General features: G+C 41.6%; 1 protein-coding gene across 8 annotated transcripts in view; it reads left to right on the top strand.

The window, feature by feature from the left end:
- adgrl3.1 (adhesion G protein-coupled receptor L3.1) overlaps window positions 1-22,080 on the top strand; it is a 110,426-nt gene that overhangs the window by 59,666 nt on the left and 28,680 nt on the right. For all 8 annotated transcript variants that reach the window (XM_058640076.1, XM_058640072.1, XM_058640074.1 and 5 more), the window contains exons 6-11: window positions 29-43; window positions 1,136-1,924; window positions 12,834-13,280; window positions 14,276-14,379; window positions 15,104-15,289; window positions 16,510-16,548. In XM_058640076.1, the coding sequence (XP_058496059.1) occupies window positions 29-43; window positions 1,136-1,924; window positions 12,834-13,280; window positions 14,276-14,379; window positions 15,104-15,289; window positions 16,510-16,548 (1,580 nt within the window). The remainder of the gene's footprint in view (window positions 1-28; window positions 44-1,135; window positions 1,925-12,833; window positions 13,281-14,275; window positions 14,380-15,103; window positions 15,290-16,509; window positions 16,549-22,080) is intronic.

Raw genomic sequence — 22,080 nt, 5'->3', positions numbered from 1 at the left:
TCTAATGTTTTGCCGATGGCTCATGCAGAAGTCGAACAAAAAGGTAAGTTTGAACTGAGCAGGCCCACATTCACACATGTACACATGCTCCCAATCTGGGACTGGGAGTCACTTTTTGATGCCTGAAGCATTTCTGTTCTTCATGGCAGAATGACATCTCTTTCAAAGTCACTGCAGCTATATTAAGAGCTTGATCTCAGCATATAGAGGCAATTTAGAAACACTGGTACTCATTAGACACACTCTAGGCCTTTATTATTCCATGGTATCGTGTAGAATGTCACTTAGCAAACTCTCCACGGGTGGAGCGTGCTTTTATAATGAGCCAATAAACAGAGAATTACATTGACATTTAATATTTCAAATGCCGCTCCATGATATGAAAATTATGCCAGCACTTTGAATAGCCAATGAACGTTCAATCAATATTCCCAAGCCTCTGCGTGGGATCTGGGATCATATTACTGAGAAGAATGGGAAAACCACAATGCACATCTGGCCTGTCTGTGTGTACTGGCTGTGTATGTGTGTGCACATGTGACAGCATTCCAGTAAAATTACAGCGGTCCCTATGACTTTGGTCACACTGGCTTCCCAGAATTTACTACATCTCCCACATCACTCATAAAACATTACCCGAGTATTCCAAGATGGGAATACCAAACACGGTGTGGGGAATGAATTACTGTAACAATCACAGAAACAGCAGGCTATAAAAGACATGTTTGGCTCTACAGTTGGTTGTTCCTGACAGAAATAGAAAGCAGCGAAAGAAGAAAGAGCTATGAGACTAATGAGGAACCATGGAGGGAGGCAGAAATGGGAATTGAGGGAAAGGGGGAAGTAGAACAAAATGTGCCCTTTTCTCTTTTTCTCTTAGCTGTGAGAGCAGGGTATTATCTGCTGAATAGGAGGTAGGCTGTTGTTGTCCTCAAGAATGACAGCAACAACATAACATTCAAACCACAAAACAGTAATCGTCTCTTGTCACTCACTCATAGTTGAGGTTAAGTTACTGCAGCAATAATGAAAAGAGGCAGACAACTCCCGTACAATGTCAGGAAAACCTGGAGAGAATTGTTGAAAGTTTACAACTGTGTATTTGAATGTAAAATTGTTGCCATTTGCTCCTCAGTTTTTCTGTGCCCGGGCATTCTGCGAGGAGTGCATCAGAGTGAACATCTTTTTGAGTCAGATCACCAGTCTGGTGCATGGTGCAAAGACCCGCTGCAGGCCTCAGAGAAGATCTACTACATGCCCTGGACTCCGTACCGCACAGACACTCTGACAGAATACTCGTCAAAGGAGGACTTCATCGCGGGTCGTCCCACCACCACTTACAAACTCCCGCATCGCGTGGACGGGACTGGCTTTGTGGTGTATGATGGCGCTCTCTTCTTCAACAAGGAGCGAACGCGCAACATTGTCAAGTTTGACTTACGCACGCGTATCAAGAGTGGTGAGGCTATTATTGCCAACGCCAACTACCACGACACCTCACCGTACCGCTGGGGGGGCAAGTCAGACATCGACCTTGCGGTGGACGAGAATGGACTGTGGGTGATCTACGCAACGGAGCAGAACAACGGGCGCATCGTGGTGAGCCAGCTCAACCCGTACACCCTGCGCATCGAAGGCTCCTGGGACACCACGTATGACAAACGCTCCGCCTCCAATGCCTTTATGATCTGCGGAGTCCTGTACGTCGTCAAAACGGTCTATGAAGATGATGATAACGAAGGGACGGGGAACAAAATAGACTACGTGTACAACACTGACAAGAGCAAGGAGATGACGGTTAACATCCCATTCCCCAATTCCTACCAGTACATTGCAGCAGTGGATTACAACCCAAGAGACAACCTGCTGTACGTGTGGAATAACTACCACGTGGTCAAGTACTCGCTGGACTTTGGCAACAATGGTAGGCTGCACTTATTTCTCTCCTCCTGCCTTTCTTCACTCAAAAAAATTCCACTAAAATAGTTTGACAGGGTTTTTTTTTTTTTTTTTTTTTTTTTTTTTTCTTATATGTCACCTTAATACTTACAGCCACCAATATTCCTACTTTTATTAACTATGCAAAATGACTTAAAAGAATAATAAATGAGTAGCACCATCTGTGCTGCCAGCATTCACAGTTACCCCAACTGTGTTATCTGCATGTTATAAAACTTCAAAAAACAAACCTTGAGAATAGAGCTGAAACAATTGCTCAATTAGTCGATTATTAATCAATTACTAAATTAATCGTCCACTATTTTGATAATCGATTAATCGGTTTGAAGCTATTTTCATTATTAAAACAAGATTTCTGATCGTTATAGCTTTCTTAAATGTGAACATTTTCTTCATTTCTTTGCTCCAAACGCTTGCGCGATTGATCGAGATAATAATTGACGGATTAATCGTTTACGAAAATAATCGTTAGTTGCGGCTCTACTTGAGAATACTTTCAGAGCTGGTCTTAGATATACTGTAGTAGTATTGCTGAAATTACAAGTGCTTTGTGTGTACTAGTTGTGGAAATCAATCAAAGAAAGCGTATTCACAAAGACATCAAAAAGACTCTCTTGACCTTTGCCTCTATCTGATAATATGCTGAGTCTTACATACTGTAAATGCATCTTGCCTTTCACTGTACCACTCACCAGCCTTCTCTTTAGTTCTGTCTGCTGCATAACAGATTATAATGCATTCTCCTCTTGAATGGAGCCAATAGGGAATGTAGAGAAGAGGAACTGGTAGCACTTGAATGCAGGACATACAAGTATGATGACAGTCTTGGTGACCAGAACACACACATGGAGGGAGACACTGTTTAAGTCCGCATCAATTCATTATTTTCTAAATGAATACATACTGCTTGTGTTGATGAACCCACAACTCCTGCCCTGAACCCTCACTGGTTCGGTCCAATCTCCCCAGCTTTGATGAGGCTGTTTCCCAGCAGACAGATGAAGTAAGCAACCAGCACTTTTTAATTAAATATCGCTCACCAAACCAACATTGCTGCAAAGAGACAGGAAAGCTATCTAACCCAAAGTGACTCTCCTTCAACTCTTGTGATGTTAAAATCTCCCCTCCCCTCGTTCTTCCCCTCTGGATGAAAGGGCTTAGGCCCCAGGAGTCTGAAGGTTTGTTTTTTTCATAGCATAATTGCCTTTCAGCACCTTTCTGAGTGGTCAAGGCAGTCTGGCTGCATGTCTTATTAAATGATGTCTGGGTTAACACATGCTCTTATACACAGTTTAAAGGCACAGAACAAGGAATTATATAGAGAGAGACAGCAATAAACTTAGTTTCTACCGATCAGCAGAGCACGTGTATGTGTGTGTGTCACTTCAGCACTTCATTGCGTTAATGCATGCATGCCTAAAAGCCAACGTGGTAATGTATTTATAGTATTCATTTGTGAGTTCGTGTTTCTCTCTTCAGGAGTGTGCATGCGTGTTCATTGGTGTACACTTGAGAGTGTGATCACTCTCATAATGGAGCTCCGGGTGTCTCAGGAGGCTCTAAAGATGAAATCAATTGGGATTCAATGTGGGGAGTGACCTCTAGAGCACAGCAACAAGCCAGACTGCTGACCAGTCAGAGATAAATACATACAATCAATGCTGCCACACTGCTTAACCCCCCCCCCCTCGCTCCACTCCTTCACTCAATGAAGACAGGGAATAAATTAACTGCTTTCGCTGCATGATTCTCTCATTCCTCAGAAAATCAGATGTTAAGTCGATCCATGGAAATTTTCTGGTTGAAGCTGGACCCAAGTTTGCCCTTTACCCATCATTCCATTCAAAGGGTGTTGATCCATTTAGCTTTAATTACACAATGAACCTAGGATATGTTGTTGCGAGTATAGGGTCAAACCTGCAATGTTGCAGTCGTGTTTGTCTTCCACTTTTTTGCTCATTTATTTTGTTTATTTTCAGGAAACAGGACAAAAGGGTTGGTGGGGGCTTATCCCCTCTAAGGGTTTCAGGCTCATATGGACTTCTTAAAGATATAAAATGAGACAGGAAATTGGACATGGACTAAGCGAGGTAGACCACTGAGAACTTAGTATAATTGGGGTACAGCAAATAGAGCTCCAATTACTGCATTGTGATTGTTCAGCAACTGGCAGCTTATTGGACAGTTAAGAAAAGGTCATTTTTAGTCATTTGCAGACTTTTGACAAGATGGATTATCTTTTAGCACGCACATATAAATGTGAGATCTTTGCCACTGGTATGGCAATGGTAGCTCGGTGGTAAAGCGGGTTCAATTCCTGGCTCCACTAGTCAACATGCTGATGTGTCCTTGTGCAAGACACTCCACCCCATGTTGCTGCTGACGGCTGTTGCTATGTGACTGTGGTATGAAGAGGAATGTGAATGGGTGAATGGCAACAACTGTGGTGTAAAGCAGCTTTGAGTGGTCATCAAGACTAGAAAAGTGCTTTATAAATATAGAAACCGACCATTTACCAATTCACATGTATGCATATACTGTTACAGATATTCTATTATCTCTGATTTACAGTAGAGATGAGGATCAAATTGGTCTGGGTCGATGTGCTTTTGTCACAGTTTGATAATATCATGATCCTTGGGAGCTGATTTGATATGTATTGCTATTCTCATTAATTGCAGTTTGATAATATAGATATTTCCTGTTTCTTAAACCAAAGAAATGAATGATTTCTTGAATCATAATTTCCTATTTCAAGTCATGTTTCCATGCACATCGCTTATCAGTCACTAAGTCTGACATTAATCTCAACTGAATTGGTGCAAAACATTGTGTACAACACACTATTTGAGGTAAGTTAGCTGCCACATTTAGCTGCTAATAATAATATTATAAATACAAACTGGCCAAATGATGTGTTTTCTGAGCATTGGGCTTAAAGTGCTGTACGAAAATAAAATAAAATGCTATGCCAAAATGAAGGTTAATTGACAACTGCTACTTTTAGCTGTTTCTGTTCATCAATTTAGCAGTAATGTCATGCTTCTGAGGGATAACATTGTTATTTTCTTTAAATTATCTAAAATATTTAGTGTCACACCTTAATTACTAAATAGTATTCCAATAGTTGTTTTGCAGCTTTGTGCTTCTAATATTTGTGGTCATGGTATGACAAAATTAAAGATGCTTGAGAAGATTTCTTATGTGTTTAAATAAACAACAAATCCTTCAGAAACATTCTTTTTTGAAAACAATACATAGACAAAGCAAATGTCCAGTGTAACCCCCATGTATTGCAGATTTAAATAAAGGATAGGAATGTAAACTCAGGGGGGGGAATAAGGGAAGATTTATTTCATCTCAGGTGAACAGATAATATAAAGATTTAGTTTGAATGACGCAGAAAATTGTCTTTTCTATTCTATTCTATTCTTGTTTTCACAGGAAGGAAGTGACTAACCTTCGTACATTTATTGTTTCACATGTTCTCCATTGTTTGTTAAGCACCCTATTCTTTCCCTCCCTCTCTCACACAGACACTCATAATGGCAGGAATCTCAATATTTCCTTTTCTCGTATATCTTTCTCTTGTATTCAGTGTCTCTTGCTGTTTTTCCCTCTGTCGTCCTTATCTCCCGCCTAATCTGTCCTCCTTTTTCTGCAGCCAGGCCCATTCCCAGATCACACAAGGCTATTTAATCGAGTGCAGCTTAGATGTTCATGTGATAGAGGCCTCCCCCGTATGAAGCGCATGCCTACATGAAGACACAGTCAGAGTCACTTGTCTTTGCATTACACTGTTCTCCACACTGTTCGCACACACACTCCCTCTCTACTGTTTATGGCGTTGTTTCATCACGTCTTCTTACATGCATATTATAGATGCCTGTCCTATGCAAGCAGCATGGCACCAATGAAACATTTGAATTATTTATCAGCTCCAGTCTGCCTTGCCACACTTAAGAAAGTTTTCCCAACAAAGTCACAAAATAATTCATGTTATCTGCATCTTTGGAGGGGAAGGGGGCACACAGGGACGCTGAGCGGATCCCATCTTAACACACAACCCCCACACCTCCTCATCAGTGGGTCACTCTTCTTTTCTCGCTTCTCGTTCTCACATTTGCAATAACTGTATAATGTCAATATATCTGGCGTCCAGTCTATGCAAGGTTATTTCACTGATTTTTCACATGCTTAGCACGATAGCCTAGCACATATTAGCTCAAAAATAAACTGCTTCAGAGAGTACAAACAAGAATAACAGCAGTTCTTCTAGGATCAATTATGCCTCGTGATCAGATCACATTTTTTTTTATTAATTTTGTTCATTTATCATCTATAATGAGTTTTTGGAAAAAGTGTGAAATCCTTCAAACGTTAAATAAAAAAAAACCTTTATGTTAACTTGATTCTTGCAACAGTTAATTGTTTAAAGTTTTAGAGTTCTTTGCATTAGAGAGGAATCAGACACTGGAATTCTAGTCTAATCTCTTAAATATGCTGCTGCATCATGGGATGACCTCTTCTTGTCACTCTGTCAGTTGAAGGATATTTAAGGCTTCACCTTTGAACCCTTAATGGCTTGTATCACAGAGTTCCATTTCCTAAGGAAGTCAAGCATTGAGGGTCTATTGTCTTTACCTCCTCTCCACATATTAACTCCGTCGTCCTCCCCCTCCCCTCCTCTCCTCTCCTCTCCTCTCATCTTCCCTCCCCATCTCCCCTCCCCCTTCCCTCCATGCTTTGGCAACAGATTGCAATCAGGCAGCAGGGCTAAGAAATCTTACAAACAATTCCCTAAGTAAGAGAGAATAACAGGAGTTGAAGGTTAAAGTGGTGGCCCCCTTTCACCAGATCACTGATTAGATTAACTCTCAGCACATCTCTGACTTGTCACATTGTGTGTGGTTGTGTTTGTGCGTGAGGCGTAAACGGTTCATTCATGCGAGACGATTTAGCGAATGTTGCAACTTTTTTCTTTGCATGTTTTATAATTGTATAATAAAAGTAAAGAAACCCCTTAAATATTCTTCCAGTTTTGGAATAGCATTAAAAAAAAGTATATATATATATATATATATAAGAGCAATGAATATATAAGAGCAAGGAATTGTTGAACCTAGAATCAGACCTCATATGTGACTTCATGAATCATGAAAACAATGAAGTACAAGTGATAAATCAAGAATGTAAACACCAATTTGCCAAATCACTCTGTCGTAACTCAATTCAATCAAATTCATAGAAGGCCACATGAATGCAATGCCCTTCACACCTTCAGCACCTTGTCATCACCACTCTTCCCGAGACTGAGCTCTGCTCCACACAGTCTAGAGCACTGTGTGTCCATATCGACAAGTCTGCTTCAGCCACGCTCCTGGTTTGCATTTGGCAGTAGAGAGGCTTGGACAGCGGGTGTTCAACAAAGCACCAGGAGGAAAAGGTCAAAGTGCAACCCTCTGTTTCATAGGAAGCATGGAGTGTCGCCACTCCATGTCTGGATACGGTCTTCATTTCTAAATGATGGATTATTATGATAAACAGTCCGTGCTTTCAAGGAATGCACTGACGATTCCTGCCATTATTATAGAGGGAAAACATTGGTCTCACACTTCAGCTTCTTCTTTGAACATGGCATCTTCCCCTGATTAAGGGCAAAGCATGTAGTTGGTAAACTTGCTGCCATCCTCAGCAGAGGGATGACACCATTACACAATTGGTTAGCCAGCAGTGTTGAGTGGTGATCTGTGAAACATTAGCCGTGGAACGTGGTGCTGCCTGGCAGCCATTTTGAGGGAGGCTTTATTAGTTGAGGTTGATTTTTATCTCCTGGGAATTGCTACTTTGAAGTGCTTACTTCTGTTTTATCAGCACACTTGAGCCACTTGCCACAAGCCCTGTGTGCATGTGACAGGGTGTATTGCGTTGCACGTAAGTGAATGAAAACATTTCTGCTCAGGCATGTGCATGTCTCTGTATGCCTGCGTGTTTGGTGTGAGTTGCTTGGTGTACAATGGAGTGTAAAGTATCTAAAAGTGAGTGTGTGTGTGTGCGTGTGTGTCTTCAGCCAAAGGGGCAGTACGTTATCGCAGAATGCAGCCTTATACGTGGATATGCTTACGATCCGGCCTAGAAAGATTTGTGTCCTCTAGTCAGATTATCATTTTGCTGTTACCCTTCTGGATCTATTCCTCCATACTATTTCATGGTGGTGTGTGTCTGTGTGTGTGTGTGTGTGTGTGTGCGTGTAGAGGCAAGGAGTAATAGCAACTTTAAAACAAATTGCCAGAAAGTAATCATTTGCAGCGTGGCTGCAAAGCGTGTCTGCAAAGCGTGGCTCAGTGATTACCGCACATGGTCGTATCGAAGTGTTGATGGTTCAGCTCAGGTCATTTGTGGGATATAATCCTGCTCTTGCTCACCGTGTTACTGTCTGCTTTTTCATTGTTGACCCGCCGATAAAGTCAAATTTGATAAAAGGGATTTATCTTTATTTTATCTTTTCCCAAAAGTAATCACCTTGAATGTTAGCCTTGACACGTCATCTCAGCTCTGGGAACTTCTGTCTTGATTCTAATCCTCCCCTCACTTCACTCTCCCTCCAATGTGTTTCTGACAATGTGGGAAATATCCCAAGGGAAGTTAATTTTCCCCTCGTCTTTCTCCTTGCTGCCTACCTTTTGTGTCGTGGATTTACGATCTCTCTGTTTACCAAAGTCATGAGGAAGAAACAGGCTCTCTTACCCTAACGAAAGCACACACACACACAGACACACAATGTCTGTCTGCATGTCAGATGATGATGTGCGAGCATCCTTGACAGCATTTCCCTCCAAGTGTGGCGACACATTAGCAACTCTGGGAACAAGTTTACTGCCACCCTGCCATTGTTTCACTTTTCAATGGACTCGCTACAGGTCAAGAAAACAAAAACAACAGCATAGAATAGAATAGAATAGAATAGAATAGAACGTATTATTCTGCAGATGTTTACATGCAGATGTTACCACGTTATGGAAATATGGATTGGAATATGGACATTTTAATTCACGTTTAACTAGAAGATGATATAGAAAGGTATTTATTGACTTTGAAAATGACAAAAAAAAAAAAAAATAGGCACAAGTATTTTCTAATTCAACACTGGGCCACAGCTAAATTCAACATTTCTATTACATGTGACATTTACCCATACATTGACCATGCAAGCCCCCACACCTGCAAATGAAGTCCCAGTTGGATCTTTTCCACATCAAAAAGCCCAGGGCTTCACAGAAAACAAGGACCGTAACAACGGCAGAGGTCAGAAACAATGCAGCAACAACACTGATAAATGTAGCAATACCTGCCAGTTCAGTCAGTCAACTTGAGCTGCACCACATACACATGACACACCTCACTCACCATAGTACATATCAAACACACCCTTCCAATTTGGCGGTCTGTTTAAACTGCAACACTCCCCCATGCCTCACTCTCTCTACCCTGTCGTTGCATTTGTCACCTTGTTCTGCCACGGCTGCCTGTTCTTCTACACCACCGCGGTGGCCACTTGTTGGCTCCGATGCAGGTTTAAAATGTTTGGCTCATCACTTCTCATATTTCATGTAATATAATATGTGGGATTGACAAAATTGTAGCCTTGACACCCAACTCAACCATTCCTGTTGCAATAAACTCTCGTCTAAAGTGTTATCACTGATTTATTGCACTCTTTTTGTCAAAACATGTGCAATCATTTGCGGGGCAACATGCAGAGTGCAACGCAAAAACCTTTTGAGTTTGTGATTGTGCTTTTGCTTTGTACGGCACTATTGTTCTTGTGGAACTGGTTCAACATTCAGGTTGGCTGACATCATGAAATTGTCGCATAGTATTTACTCACAGCTTCCTAAGCTTAAAGGCAAGGAGCTATGTCATTCCCTATGAGTACAACCACTCCCCTTTTCCTTTTATAAATGTTTCATGAAGCTGTTATGTCATTTTCCTTTTGTTCTCCACGTCGTCCATGGCATCCATGATAAATTCACCATATTAAAAGTGACCCTGAATCCAAAAGACAAGCACATGTGAGAGAGATTTTGGCAAAAAGATACTTAAAAAAATATCAGGAGTGACTGAATCAAATCAGGTGGAAAATGTCAAGAGAGCAGGAGGAGGAGGAGGAGGAGGAGGAGGAGGAGGAGGAGGAGAGATGCATGGGCAGTGAAGTGCTGTGGCCCCTTGCCTGTGATGTCTACCTCACCCCAAGCTGCCAGCCCCTGTGTTTTTTACCCTGGACTCAAATGACAACAGACATCAACCTCAGACACGTGTACTTACACACGCACACACGTGTGTGCGTGTGTAAGTTATATTGTTGTGGCAGAGTTGCTAATGGAGCTTCCCATTTGAGTAGAGATAGGCACACACACACACACGCACACACATGCGCGCGCAGATTGACAGCTAGTCCCTAGGCCACTGCTGCCACGCATGATTGATGGCAACGTTCCGTGGAGAATGCATGGGGTAGGGCGTCAGTGATTCAGGAACGAGGAGCAGCACAGTTTAGGTACGGAAACACTCCATTGAATTGTGGAGGAAGAGAACAGAACAGAACGTACAGGAGGAGGTGGATGTTACATAGCTGTCATTCAATCAGACAGACAGACAGACAGACGGGGAGAGAGACAGCAAGACGGGGATAAACAGTGAGAAATAGTGTCTTTCCTTACTGAAAATCCATGGGAGAGACAGCTTCAGCTCACAGTCGATAATTTCAACCACAACTTTGTTTTCATAATCCACACAAGCACTCAATTACACATTCCCTTCATCTTCAAGGGAACAAACATCAACCCGTTGCAGTTACGTTACACAGTTGGAGTGTATGTGTCTGATGAGAAATGACTCTGTGTCCTTCAATGTCAATGACCAGCGTGTTGTACATATTCTGGCTTAGGGCACACCAAGGTCTCAGATGGAGAAACACAAGTGTCTGCACTTTTTCACTGAACATTATGGAGATGTTTGACATCAAGGTAGACTGACACAGAGGGAAACTTTACACCCAAGTGACTGATAGCTCAGGTTTTGAGACTTCATTACCCATCACTCATGTAATGTGATACCTATTGCATGTTCATTGGACTAAATAGAAATCAAGGAGAAATATTTTTTGCTCTTAGATCCAAGTTTTTTATTTAAGTCCTAACCGTCGCAACACCATAGAAAAGTCAGATACTTCAGATGTTCAAGTCCACGGTACAATATTTACTTGTATTGTAATACTGTGATAGACATAAAGCTCTGAGTATCTTCTGAAGCCTGTCATCTGTGGTGACTGAGATGCACTGTGATTGTTGAGGTTATGCGTTACTTAAGCAATTCTTTCTGCAACTGCAATGCTAATAAACAACAATAAAAAGCCAGGGGCAAATGCTATCAGGTAATCCCTCCCAAGACCCCCTCTTCTTTGCTTGGTCTTACTCTTTATTCCCTTTACTAGATCTGAGGTAGAGATAGAGGCAGTGAGTGTAGCACAAAGCGCAATAGATACATGTGAGATGATGATCTTTGTTATCACTTTCCTTCTCTGTCTGACTGTGGTTGAAACAATTACTGCTGTTTTTTCCCCTGATTGTTTGATACTGTCACTGGTCCACAATGGTATCAAGACACTTGTTCTTGCAATATCATAAAATTGACAGCACTGTTACTATATCTATAGAAACACACTGTTGTGTGGAACCTTTGTAGGTCTAAATTCAGCTGTTACAATACATTTCTGTCCATGAGTGTGATTTACATATTTATACAGATGAGTGTTCAAGTGTTTGCAGTGAAAGATAAGGCCATTCCCTGTTCTATGTGGCTTTAAATAATGGGTTCTGCTTGATATGCAGTAATATATACAGTACATAATGATCTATAAGTGATTCGAGACCAGTAGAACAATTTAAAGTGAAATGGGGGGAAAAGTGTTAATAATTATCTCCCTTTTCATAACATGTTTCCCTCTAATATAGATTTGTAGCAAGGGTGGCTGAAAGCAACGAGAGGCTAGCAGAGAGGAAGAGACACTATGTAACACAAACACTGTTCATCTCTCTTTAATCACTTCATTCATTCATTCATTGTCTACCGCTTTATCTGGTGCCAATCCTATGTCAATAGGGCCGAAGGTTGCCAGACCGAACTCACACAGAATGGCCATTGGTCGACCTGGGATTCAAACCAAGAACTTGCTACGAGGCAACAGTGCTAGCCACTGCTGTGCCGTGTGGCCTACGTTCTTCATTCATTCATTCTTTATTTATATCCAGGGATATTGTGAGTCATATAGCCTTTTTCGACAATAAAAGACTGTGCCATTAAGTGGCCTTTCTGAATCTTCTGATGTCACAGGTTTATAAATCATGCATGACACTCTACCATGTTAGGCAGCAAGGTCTCATAAGTAATATGAAGTGTTGAGTAAACTGTTTAAAAACATTTAGAAACACACATTTGTGAGCAACAATAAATCATAAGTGCATGAAAACAAATCAAGGATAAAACGCTGACACCAGAAGTCGTCAGACTCATCAGTTTCTCCCCGACGAAGCTATTTAGTGGTAAATAAATGAATACCTGCTTATGTGCTTATGTTTGTGTCAGCCACCATACTATTTTGCACTTGCTCACTTTAGATTCTGCTCTTTTGTTCTTATTTCTTTGCTCATGGGAGTAAATTTGTCCTGGCATGCAGAACTCATAAAAACATCTGCACTCAAAGCACGATGGGGCTCACAAAGCTGTATAACAAACTCTGGGTCTTAGTTTAGCTGAGTTTAACCAGCTGTTAATATGTGAATATATATCCATGTTCTTTTTCTTTTCTCCTTTAGACTATCGCCCACCTCCCATGATGCCTCCTAACCGAGCAGGGGAAGGAGGAGTAGGAGGAGGAGGAGGAGGAGGAGGTCCAATAGTTAGTGGAGGTTCTTCCTCTGTATCTACCAGCCGCACAACCACTATCCGTTCTCTTCCCTTCTACACCACCCCAAGGCCCCTCCTCACCACCTCCCCCGGCCAGCGGTACCGAACCACAACCACGATTCGTCAGCCCATCCTGGTTCCCATAGGCGGCTCAGCGTCTGACACCAATCAGATTCCTGACACCAATCAGAAAGCTGGAGGACGTGTTCCCCCAGCGCAAGTTCCTCCAGCAGCTCCACAGCCTCCTGCACTGCCTCCACAAGATTTCTGCAATCCAAGGTTGACAGCCGACATATCATGGCCCCGAACACAACAAGGCCAGACAGCCAAGCAGCCCTGCCCTGTAGGGACACTGGGTAAGGAGATGTATGGGTGAGGGGATATGTTTTGAAAACAAACAAGTGTGAGTGCATCTGCAATTACATTTTTTTAGTCACCAGGGCTACAATAACAATTATTTGCTAGCCATTAGTCAGTTCTTCAAAGGATTTATGTTTGTTCAGAATAAATGCTTAGTAACCTTATTATTTATACAAATATATATAAAATAGGTTAATAGGTTATATATAACAGGTTCGCTAACGTGATTTATTACACAGCAACCTTTAACCCTTCAGCACCGATCATATCACCGACAACACATTTGTGCAAGTGCACTTTGCATTGCAGTGCTTACATGGCAGTTTGTGCTATCGGAAAATTCCAACTGTTAGTTGCACATTAAAGCCAACATGTAGTTATTACGGTCATTTCACTCGCGCTGTTGCAGGAAGCCGTGGAATCAGCGTCTTTGTTGCCAGAGAGGAGAGAGTTAGAAAAAAGACTCAAAAAACTTTATTGTAAATATGTTTTATTCTGTTCAAAATTCTAATTTAACATGCATACATACATATGTTGTTTGTGTACAACCTTTCTACATAAAACATTTTGTTTTTCTTCATTTTAAATTGTTAATATACTATTTTATCATGCAGTAAATTGTAAATAACTGCCCAATATTGGAAGTTATTCTGAAAAAAATGGGCCAAAACACTTACTCGCAGGACATTATTCCTGTCCCTTTTATGGTTAAAATAAGCAAAAAAAAAATAATAAAAATGCCAGACGGATATTTGAGGAATAGGTGTTAAAGAGTTAATACAAATACTATGAAAATGCGGTTGAGTAGTGCAACAGCTCACCCACTGTAGGACAAATCCTTTTGCTCTAATCAATTAGCTCACATGACAACTTCCATTCAGCTTCCCATCCACGTACTTACAGACAGTGCACACACAATCTGCTTAGTGAACCCCAGGCACCTGGCAAATGTCAGTGCTGTCTTACCCTGTTTGTCTTGCATGTCTTGAAGGTGTGGCCACATACGTGTGCATGGCCCACATGGGCTACTGGAACCCCCAAGGCCCTGATCTCAGCAACTGCACGTCACCCTGGGTCAACCACATCATGCAGAAAGTAAGTCTGAAAGCTGCTGGGGGCCCTCATGGCAAACCACTGAGCCCTAGTTTAAGGATATATTTGGATATAGTCCTGGAGCAATTTCTCATGCATTAAAATGCACTGACCTCAGGGAAATATTTAGGCCATGTTTCCATCTTCATTTGTTATCCAACTCCTGTTTGAGATCTGAGAGATTTGTATGTGGCTAAAGGGAAAATGCTGCCATCGTAACTTTCCTTATTCTTTTCAATGTATGGCTTTTTTTAGAGGGAGTAGAAAATGTAAAGATTTGTGTGTATGAAATCAACATTGAAGCAGAGGTGCTCAAATAAACGGCTTTATTCACACTTGATTCTCCTTTGAACTAACCTATTCTCTTTGTGCGCCCTCATTTTTTCCCTGCTTCTTGACTTTCTCACCTCCATCCCTCAACACTTAACTTTCTTGTCTGTCTCATTACCCATCTGTCCTTTTTCTCTCTAACCCAATCTGTTCTTTACCTCTCTGTCCTCCTTGTCCTTCCTGTCCTTTACTTTCATTTATCCATCTGTCTGCTGCTTTACTCTTCCTAATGTTCTCTCCCGCTGTCCTGCTCCTACTAACTTTTCCTCCTCTTCCCAAATTTTCTGACACTTTATCTGATGTCTCTGCTTGAATCTCTCTCTTTACCTTCTACTTCTGTCTCTCTCTCTCTCTCGCGCGCGCGCACTCTGCTCCTGTCACCTTGTTTGGCTCACAGCTTCGTTCAGGTGAGACGGCAGCAATTGTAGCCAGGGAGCTGGCTGAGCAGACCAAAGGGCTTCTGCGTCCTGGCGATGTGCCATCCACAGTGCGAGCCATGGCCCAGCTGGTTGAACTGCTGGACGTACAGCTCAGGAACCTCACCCCTGGGGGCAAAGACAGCGCTGCCCGCAGCCTCACAAAGGTACCGTCTCCCGCAGCACTTATACTGGAAGGTTAATGTGTAGAGAGTGCCTGAGATTTTCTTTGTAGGTGTGTTTAAGGGGAAGTATGTAATGTAACTGACAGGAAGAGGAAGAAGGACATAAGGGTGGCTCAAATTGACATATAGCGAGACACACTCAACTCTTTTCAGATCAGTACCTAAATTGAATAAAACTGCCTCACTTGGGAGTTTTCCTCATTAATACATACAGTGCTTGAGATTAAAACAGGCCTGGGACAAATTGTACGTCACAGTTAAATTAGTTGACAAGCTCGCTTAAGCGCTTATTTCAGATTTGTAATAATGGAAAACTGATCCAGGGGATGGAAAGGATGTGTTTTACTACAGTGGTAGACAAGGGAAGAATTGCGTTCAATACTTTGTTCATGTAGGCATTCACTTTAAGTGAGTTAAATCAGTGGGGAAACCTAGCTGGCTGGCTAGGCTGGCTAATTGACTGACTGTTTCTTGGTCATCTCAGCTTAGGGCAACAGTGACAGGCGGAGTTTAGCAGCCAGAGTGACAGCTGCAGCCACCTCTTTTACAGTCACTGCAAAGTTTGGTTGTTGAGCTTTAGCTTCACTCATCTTTATTTTCTCTATTCTACCCTTTTAGTTTCACTATCACACGCTCTACATCTGCTCCCTGTAAATAATTCAATAGCACGTGTGAAGTGAATACATACTGGAGCAAGTGTAAGTGGAATCAATTCATTTGTATTTGCTGTTGACCAAAATGGCCCGTCAGAGGTTGAATTTGTTGGAAAAAGTAGTCCTCGACTGAAGAGGAAATCTTTCCTCTGGGACTCAATAATGGCCAAATTATAAACAAATCGAGTTATAGGCCAGCTTATTAAAATCATTTTCATTAGGGAATTGAATATGACCAATCACGCACGACCTACATCATAATTAATGCCATCAATTCACTGAAAGGTTGATACTGAAAATGAGTTTAAAACGGAAAAAGGGGTGGTATAAAAGAAAGGAACGGACAGAGCAGAACACAGAGGCAAGACAAATGGCAGAAGGAATTAAAAAAAGGAGGCAAGTGAGGAGAAAGACACTATGTTTCAGTCTCCAAAGTTCTGTGCAATGTTAATGAAGTGGGTGTGACTGCTTTTGTGCGCCTTACTGTGTATGTGTGGGTAAGATTGAGAGGTGTTATATCGCTAACCGCTGAATTGTTTGAATTCGCAGCTTCAGAAGAGAGAAAGGTCCTGCAGGTTTTTCACACAGGTATTTCTACTTCCTGGTATCCTTGATTACTTTTCCACACCATAGTCTGATGTGTTTTTTTTTTTTAATTCTTTCTTCTTTTTTTTTCACACTCCGCATGTGGTTTGCAAAGCAAGCTTATGTATGTGCTTGTGTGCGTGTGTGTGTTGACACATTACAAAGCTCTTTGTAGAATTCTGATTCTGCATTGCAGCAGTCATTTTATGATTTGCAACACAACCCTTTTAGGAGTCGGCAACATTTCTCTTCTGGTCCTGGATAGCTGTGCTTCACAGTCACTACATCCACCAATGATAAACCACTGATAATACAATTTTTAGTCTCCTTAAAGGGTTTGCTGGCATCTTTTTCTTTTTAATTTAACTTTTTTTTTCTTTTTTTTGCATTTTGGATCAATGGTACTGATCAGCCACCACGATCAATATCAGTAATCATCATCTATTTTGTCTGCAGGATTGTAATCACTCATACCTGAAACCAAATGACTGGCAATCCATCTCTATTCCATAAACTGTCCTCTCTGCTGTTGTATTAAAGAGAAAGGACTGTGTATGATGGATATGCCTCTGCAGATTTTTTGATCACAGCCTCTGTGCTCATACCAGCTCGTATTGTGTGTGGCTGATTTTTGTCTTTGTCTTGCTTGTATTGATGTTGTTCATGTTGACACCATGGGCTCATGTTCTGGGTCGGATCTGGACCTCGACACTGTCCTATCTTGACCCGGCCCCTTTACCATAAATCACTGATCATTCCCACATTTAACAGAGCATTTGCATTTGAACGAGTGCAGCTTTTCTAACCTTTATGGCACTAGAGGTCCAGGAAATGCAAACCAATTACATATGCTGTAAATTACCACGTGATGCCAATCATACCAGTAAATCAGGGCCAGACATCACCAAACATCTTACTTTTTTATTCCTGAAAACAGAGCTCTCGTCTATTTTTACCACAAACCGTGCACGTGTCACAGCAAAAATAGACAGAGAAAATGATCTTTCGCCACATCTGTCTGTCACATACAGTATGCTACAAACACAGCATGTCCTCTTCTTTTTCAAAGTAAAAGCACTCTGCTGTTTCAGTTCTTTGACTCCAGTCAATTTTTTTTTTCAACAAGGCTTTTATTGTGAACAGAGAAATGTGCAGCTTCAAATTGAAGATTCCTAAACATTGGTGTAATACAGAGAAGTATTTGAAAGTATATTGTGGCATTATTAAAGGTAAACACACATGTTGAAAAGACAAATGTAGACAGCACAGTTTCAATCAAAACAAGATACTACATATTCATATATTCATATCATATATATTTGTTTTAATCCCTAAAAATATTTATTTATGTGCATCAATTTGTCGGCTTCTTCTGAGAGATGAGAAAAGATAATATTCAATATAATATTCAAACATTTTTTATAATGTTAAATGTCATAATAATATTTAATTGTACCTTGAGTTGAAACTCAGTTGTTGACTCCACACAGACGTGGATGCACATATTTAAATTACAGACCTTTTCTTGAGGAAATGTTCTCTATTTGGACCTCTCAGGATGTTAACTGAGCACACCTGATTTAGGTCATGTTTCTGGTGTGATAAAATCATTATTTAGCCCCTGAAAAGACCCACCTGACTCAACCATGTGCTGGTTGTAGACTGCAGAGTGCCGTTTCCTTCTCTAACTGCACACACAAACACACACACAAAGTGGATGGCCTCGCTGTTTTTCGCCTGATGCAGGCTTATCTGCACTCTCCGCCTAAAAGTCTTAACGTCAGCAACAGTCAGCAATGTCACATCATACGACATGGCTTATGCAGGCTGACACACACACACACACACACACACATGCACGTGAATGCCAGACACATATAATCATTTCCCGCAGTGATCTTATGCCGTCACATCAGAGCAGTCAGATGTGTTGACGTGTCTCTTTAATCCAACGAATGCTGCATTTCAATGGGTGGCCGTTTAAAAATAAAAAAAAAAAGAAGCTAGTTACAGATTAGAATCAAAATGTTGCATCACACTCCGTGGTTCCTGCAGGGGGTTGGAGTGATCGATTAATTAATTAGCCTTTTTAATGTGAAAAAAATTATACCAACACTCCCTTACTCTGCCAGATAGAAATGTGTGTGCTTAGGGATGTGGTGTGGCGCTGCCCTCTCCTTGTTAATTATCTACAGCACTAATTGCCAAGTGAGGAGAGTGGGCAGGAGGTTTGGGTTCCTAATAGAGACAAAAATAATTGAATTCTCTCGCGCGCTCTGTCTCTCTTTCTGTCTCTCTCTCTTTTTTGTCTTTCCCTCCCATTTCACCTCCCCTCCTCTCTCTCTTCATTTGGGGAACTGGGGACTCGTTTCATGTATTGTAAATTGGCAATTTATTCATGATGAAGTTGCCGGTGTGGAGAGGCTTTGATGCTGTGGAGTGGATTGATGGAGAGAGGTAGAGTCTACATGGTAGACTGAGGAAGAGGTTGGCATAAATTAAACAAAGAAAGGAAAAAAATTCCAACTGAATGTGCGAGAGAGAAAAACAGTGAGAAGGGCAATGAGGAGACAGTGATGCTCAATGACAATGTCTAATTTGCCCTCTATTTATGGATGGCGGGTCAGAGCATGGCATGCTGAGAATTTAAAGGCTGATTTAGCTGTGAACTCATCCTGTCAGGGAAGACAAACTCCAACAACAACTGACAGATAAGTCTGCGTCTCTGATGAAAACATTTTCCAAACATGCACTCTCTCAGAGCTTAGTTAGGCTAGTAAAAAAAAAAAAAAAACAAAACAACAACTATTCTTTCCGGCGCTGACATTTTACAGTGTGTCCCTCTGTGCATGGGTGTGCACGTACTGTATGTATGTGCACATTTGCTTGTGCGTGTGTTCCCTTGTGTAGCTGAGTGTAGTAGAGCAGCTCGACTGTTCTTCCACTAGTGTTTACGCTGGATCACCTCGACGCTTCAAAAACTCTTCACTTCTGCCCCATGTACTGTGTGTGTGTGCGTGTGTGTCTGTGTGTGTGAGACACACAGTATGTGCATTCTCTCTCTCTCCTACACATACACACACACACGCTTATCTGTCTCAGCAGAGACTCTCCCCTCTTTGAGGACCCAGAAAAAAAAAAATGTGTCTTCATTTTTGCCCTCAAGTCCTCATACTTGAACAGATAGAAATGTCACCAACTGCACCAGACCTTACAGACACACACACACACACACACACAGAGTCATGTATATTCCATCTCTGACTTTCCGATGTGAAGATACCTGGACCTAAAGAAAACACACCCCTTCTTCCTCTTCCCTATCTCTTCGCTGCAGATGTAATCTCTGCACTGCTTAATTAAATTCCAATCACGGAAATCATATGAAATGAAATAAATGCCAGATAATCAAAAGTTCAATAAAATGCAATGGGGAGTTTAATGAGAGGAGGAAGAGGGGGAGGTTATCTGAAACACGCCTCAAAGTGAGTGTTAAGCAACAGCACAACAGCCGTATTAGCGAATGGAAAGCAGAGCCACTGCTGTCAGATTTTATGAGCTTACAGAACATCCTCTCCTCTGTTTGCCTGAGCTGCTATTGTATAGCAAGTGGAGCAGAATGATGCACTGCAATGCTTCTCCCGGGCCCCTTGTGCACAACCTCAACCCTGCACACATACTCTCGGAGCACACGTCTCCTATCCACTCCATGCTTCCGTCCACACTCTCCAGCACACGTACAGCATTTTCGCATTAAACAAATGTACCACTAACTGTATCCACGCCATCGTTGTCAGTGTAGTGCCTATATGGACTCTCTCTTACGCAAACTCCTTTAAGACTGAACCAAAAAACAAAGGAGCTTTGAAGAGCTGTTGGGTTCAGTGTGTCAGCTGTCGTTAAGATAGTAATTTTGCTAAAAAGAAGAATCAAGAGATGCATATAGACACATTTATGGAGAGGTTTCAATGTGACCCAAAACAGAAAGCACTCAGAGAGTGCAAACCTCCTCTCAGGCTACTCAGTTTCCCTCAGCACCTCTAAATTTGATTAATTTCTTCCTTAGGCCCAGACCTACATCCCCAGAAGATTTCAAGAAAATCTGTTTTTTACTTTGGGAGTTATGCTGGTCACAATCAGGTTATAATACAGAGGGGAAAGTGAAAGCAACTGCCTGGTTCATGTCTGACCTTCACTTGACTAATTAGCTGATCAGTTGTTTTGGCTTGCACACACTTTATGATCATTTTACAACTTTTATTTTAAATGTGTATCGAAGCCTGTAGTCAGTCAGTCAGCTGAAAAATGGTGCTTTGTATGTGTATGTGTAGTTTGTGTTTGTTACTCCTTAAGGACCTTTTCTGGTATAAACACTGATTTCGTCAGGAACAGTCGTCGTCATGGAGAGCAAAGTCAGAACTTTATTTTTAACTTTTTAAGTATTATTATTAACCGGTTAAGGTTAGGGTAAGGGAATATACTGAGTGTCCTCAGTAAGAATGCTGTACAAGGTGTGTGTGTGTGTGCATATATGCACTCGTGCTTGTTTTGGTTGTTTGCTGAAGCAACGGATTAATTAGTTTTTGTGTACATGTAGCCCTCCCAAACTCATCTGATATGCATTCCAGCTAATTAACTACTAGTGCTAAAAGAGGACTTAATATTATCATATTAGCTTGTTGACTAAACACCCGTCTCATGCGTGTGACATACTGTATCTACATTTGGATACGACACCCCCAGAATAAACAGGTAGGAAGGATGAGTTCACATCGTGGAGTCCAACTGCCAGCAAACACTGATTTGAGTAAACAGGTTTCTGTTTCTGGGAGATTTCCTTTACCCACAGTGCACACACACACAAACGCACAAACAACAAGAACAAACGCTTTTCCTCTTGTCAATCGTTCTCGCCATCTTTCCTCCACTCCCTGACCCAGAGCAACATTGACAGGGAGGTCAAAAGGTTCACGTGCAAATGCCGATAAAGAGATTTCTTTTCCTCTTCCTCTCTGCCCTTGCAAATCCCTACAGGGAACCCCTCTTTTTTTAATGGCACCTGCGTTACTTTCCCATGGACCCTTCTCGACTAGGAGAAGCACTGGAAGGGTAAAGCATGTGTGAAGAGGTTGGCATACAGTAAGAGAGAGAAATAGAAAATAAAGAGACAGACGGGGGAGTCTGAGATGCGTGTGCTTGATAGCACTCGCTTTTTGGTTCCCCTTGTTCCCAGTGGATGCCTGTCACCACGGACTCCCTCCACCTTTTTATCGCTATCCTATGTTCTCCACTTGTTACCCCTCTCTCCGCTGACTCTCCTTTCTCTCCTTTTCTTTATCTCTCCCAGGGTCTGTTCAGATGCGTGCATGTGTGGTGTTCACATGTCTGAGAATGAGGAGATTAATTCTTTCGAGCATAAAAGAATGCGAGCCGGAGACAAAATAAGCTCTGTTTCACAAAGAGCATTTCATCTATGGTGAAGCAGCTCTTCTCTGTTTAGTTTGGTGATATTTTTGGATTCAAAACTGTTTTGCA

The sequence above is a fragment of the Solea solea genome, chromosome 10 (genome assembly GCF_958295425.1).
Source record: "Solea solea chromosome 10, fSolSol10.1, whole genome shotgun sequence".
In the NCBI taxonomy this organism is placed as follows: domain Eukaryota; kingdom Metazoa; phylum Chordata; class Actinopteri; order Pleuronectiformes; family Soleidae; genus Solea; species Solea solea.
The sequence above is the reverse complement of the archived record's forward strand: the minus strand, read 5'-3'. Positions and strand labels throughout refer to the sequence as shown.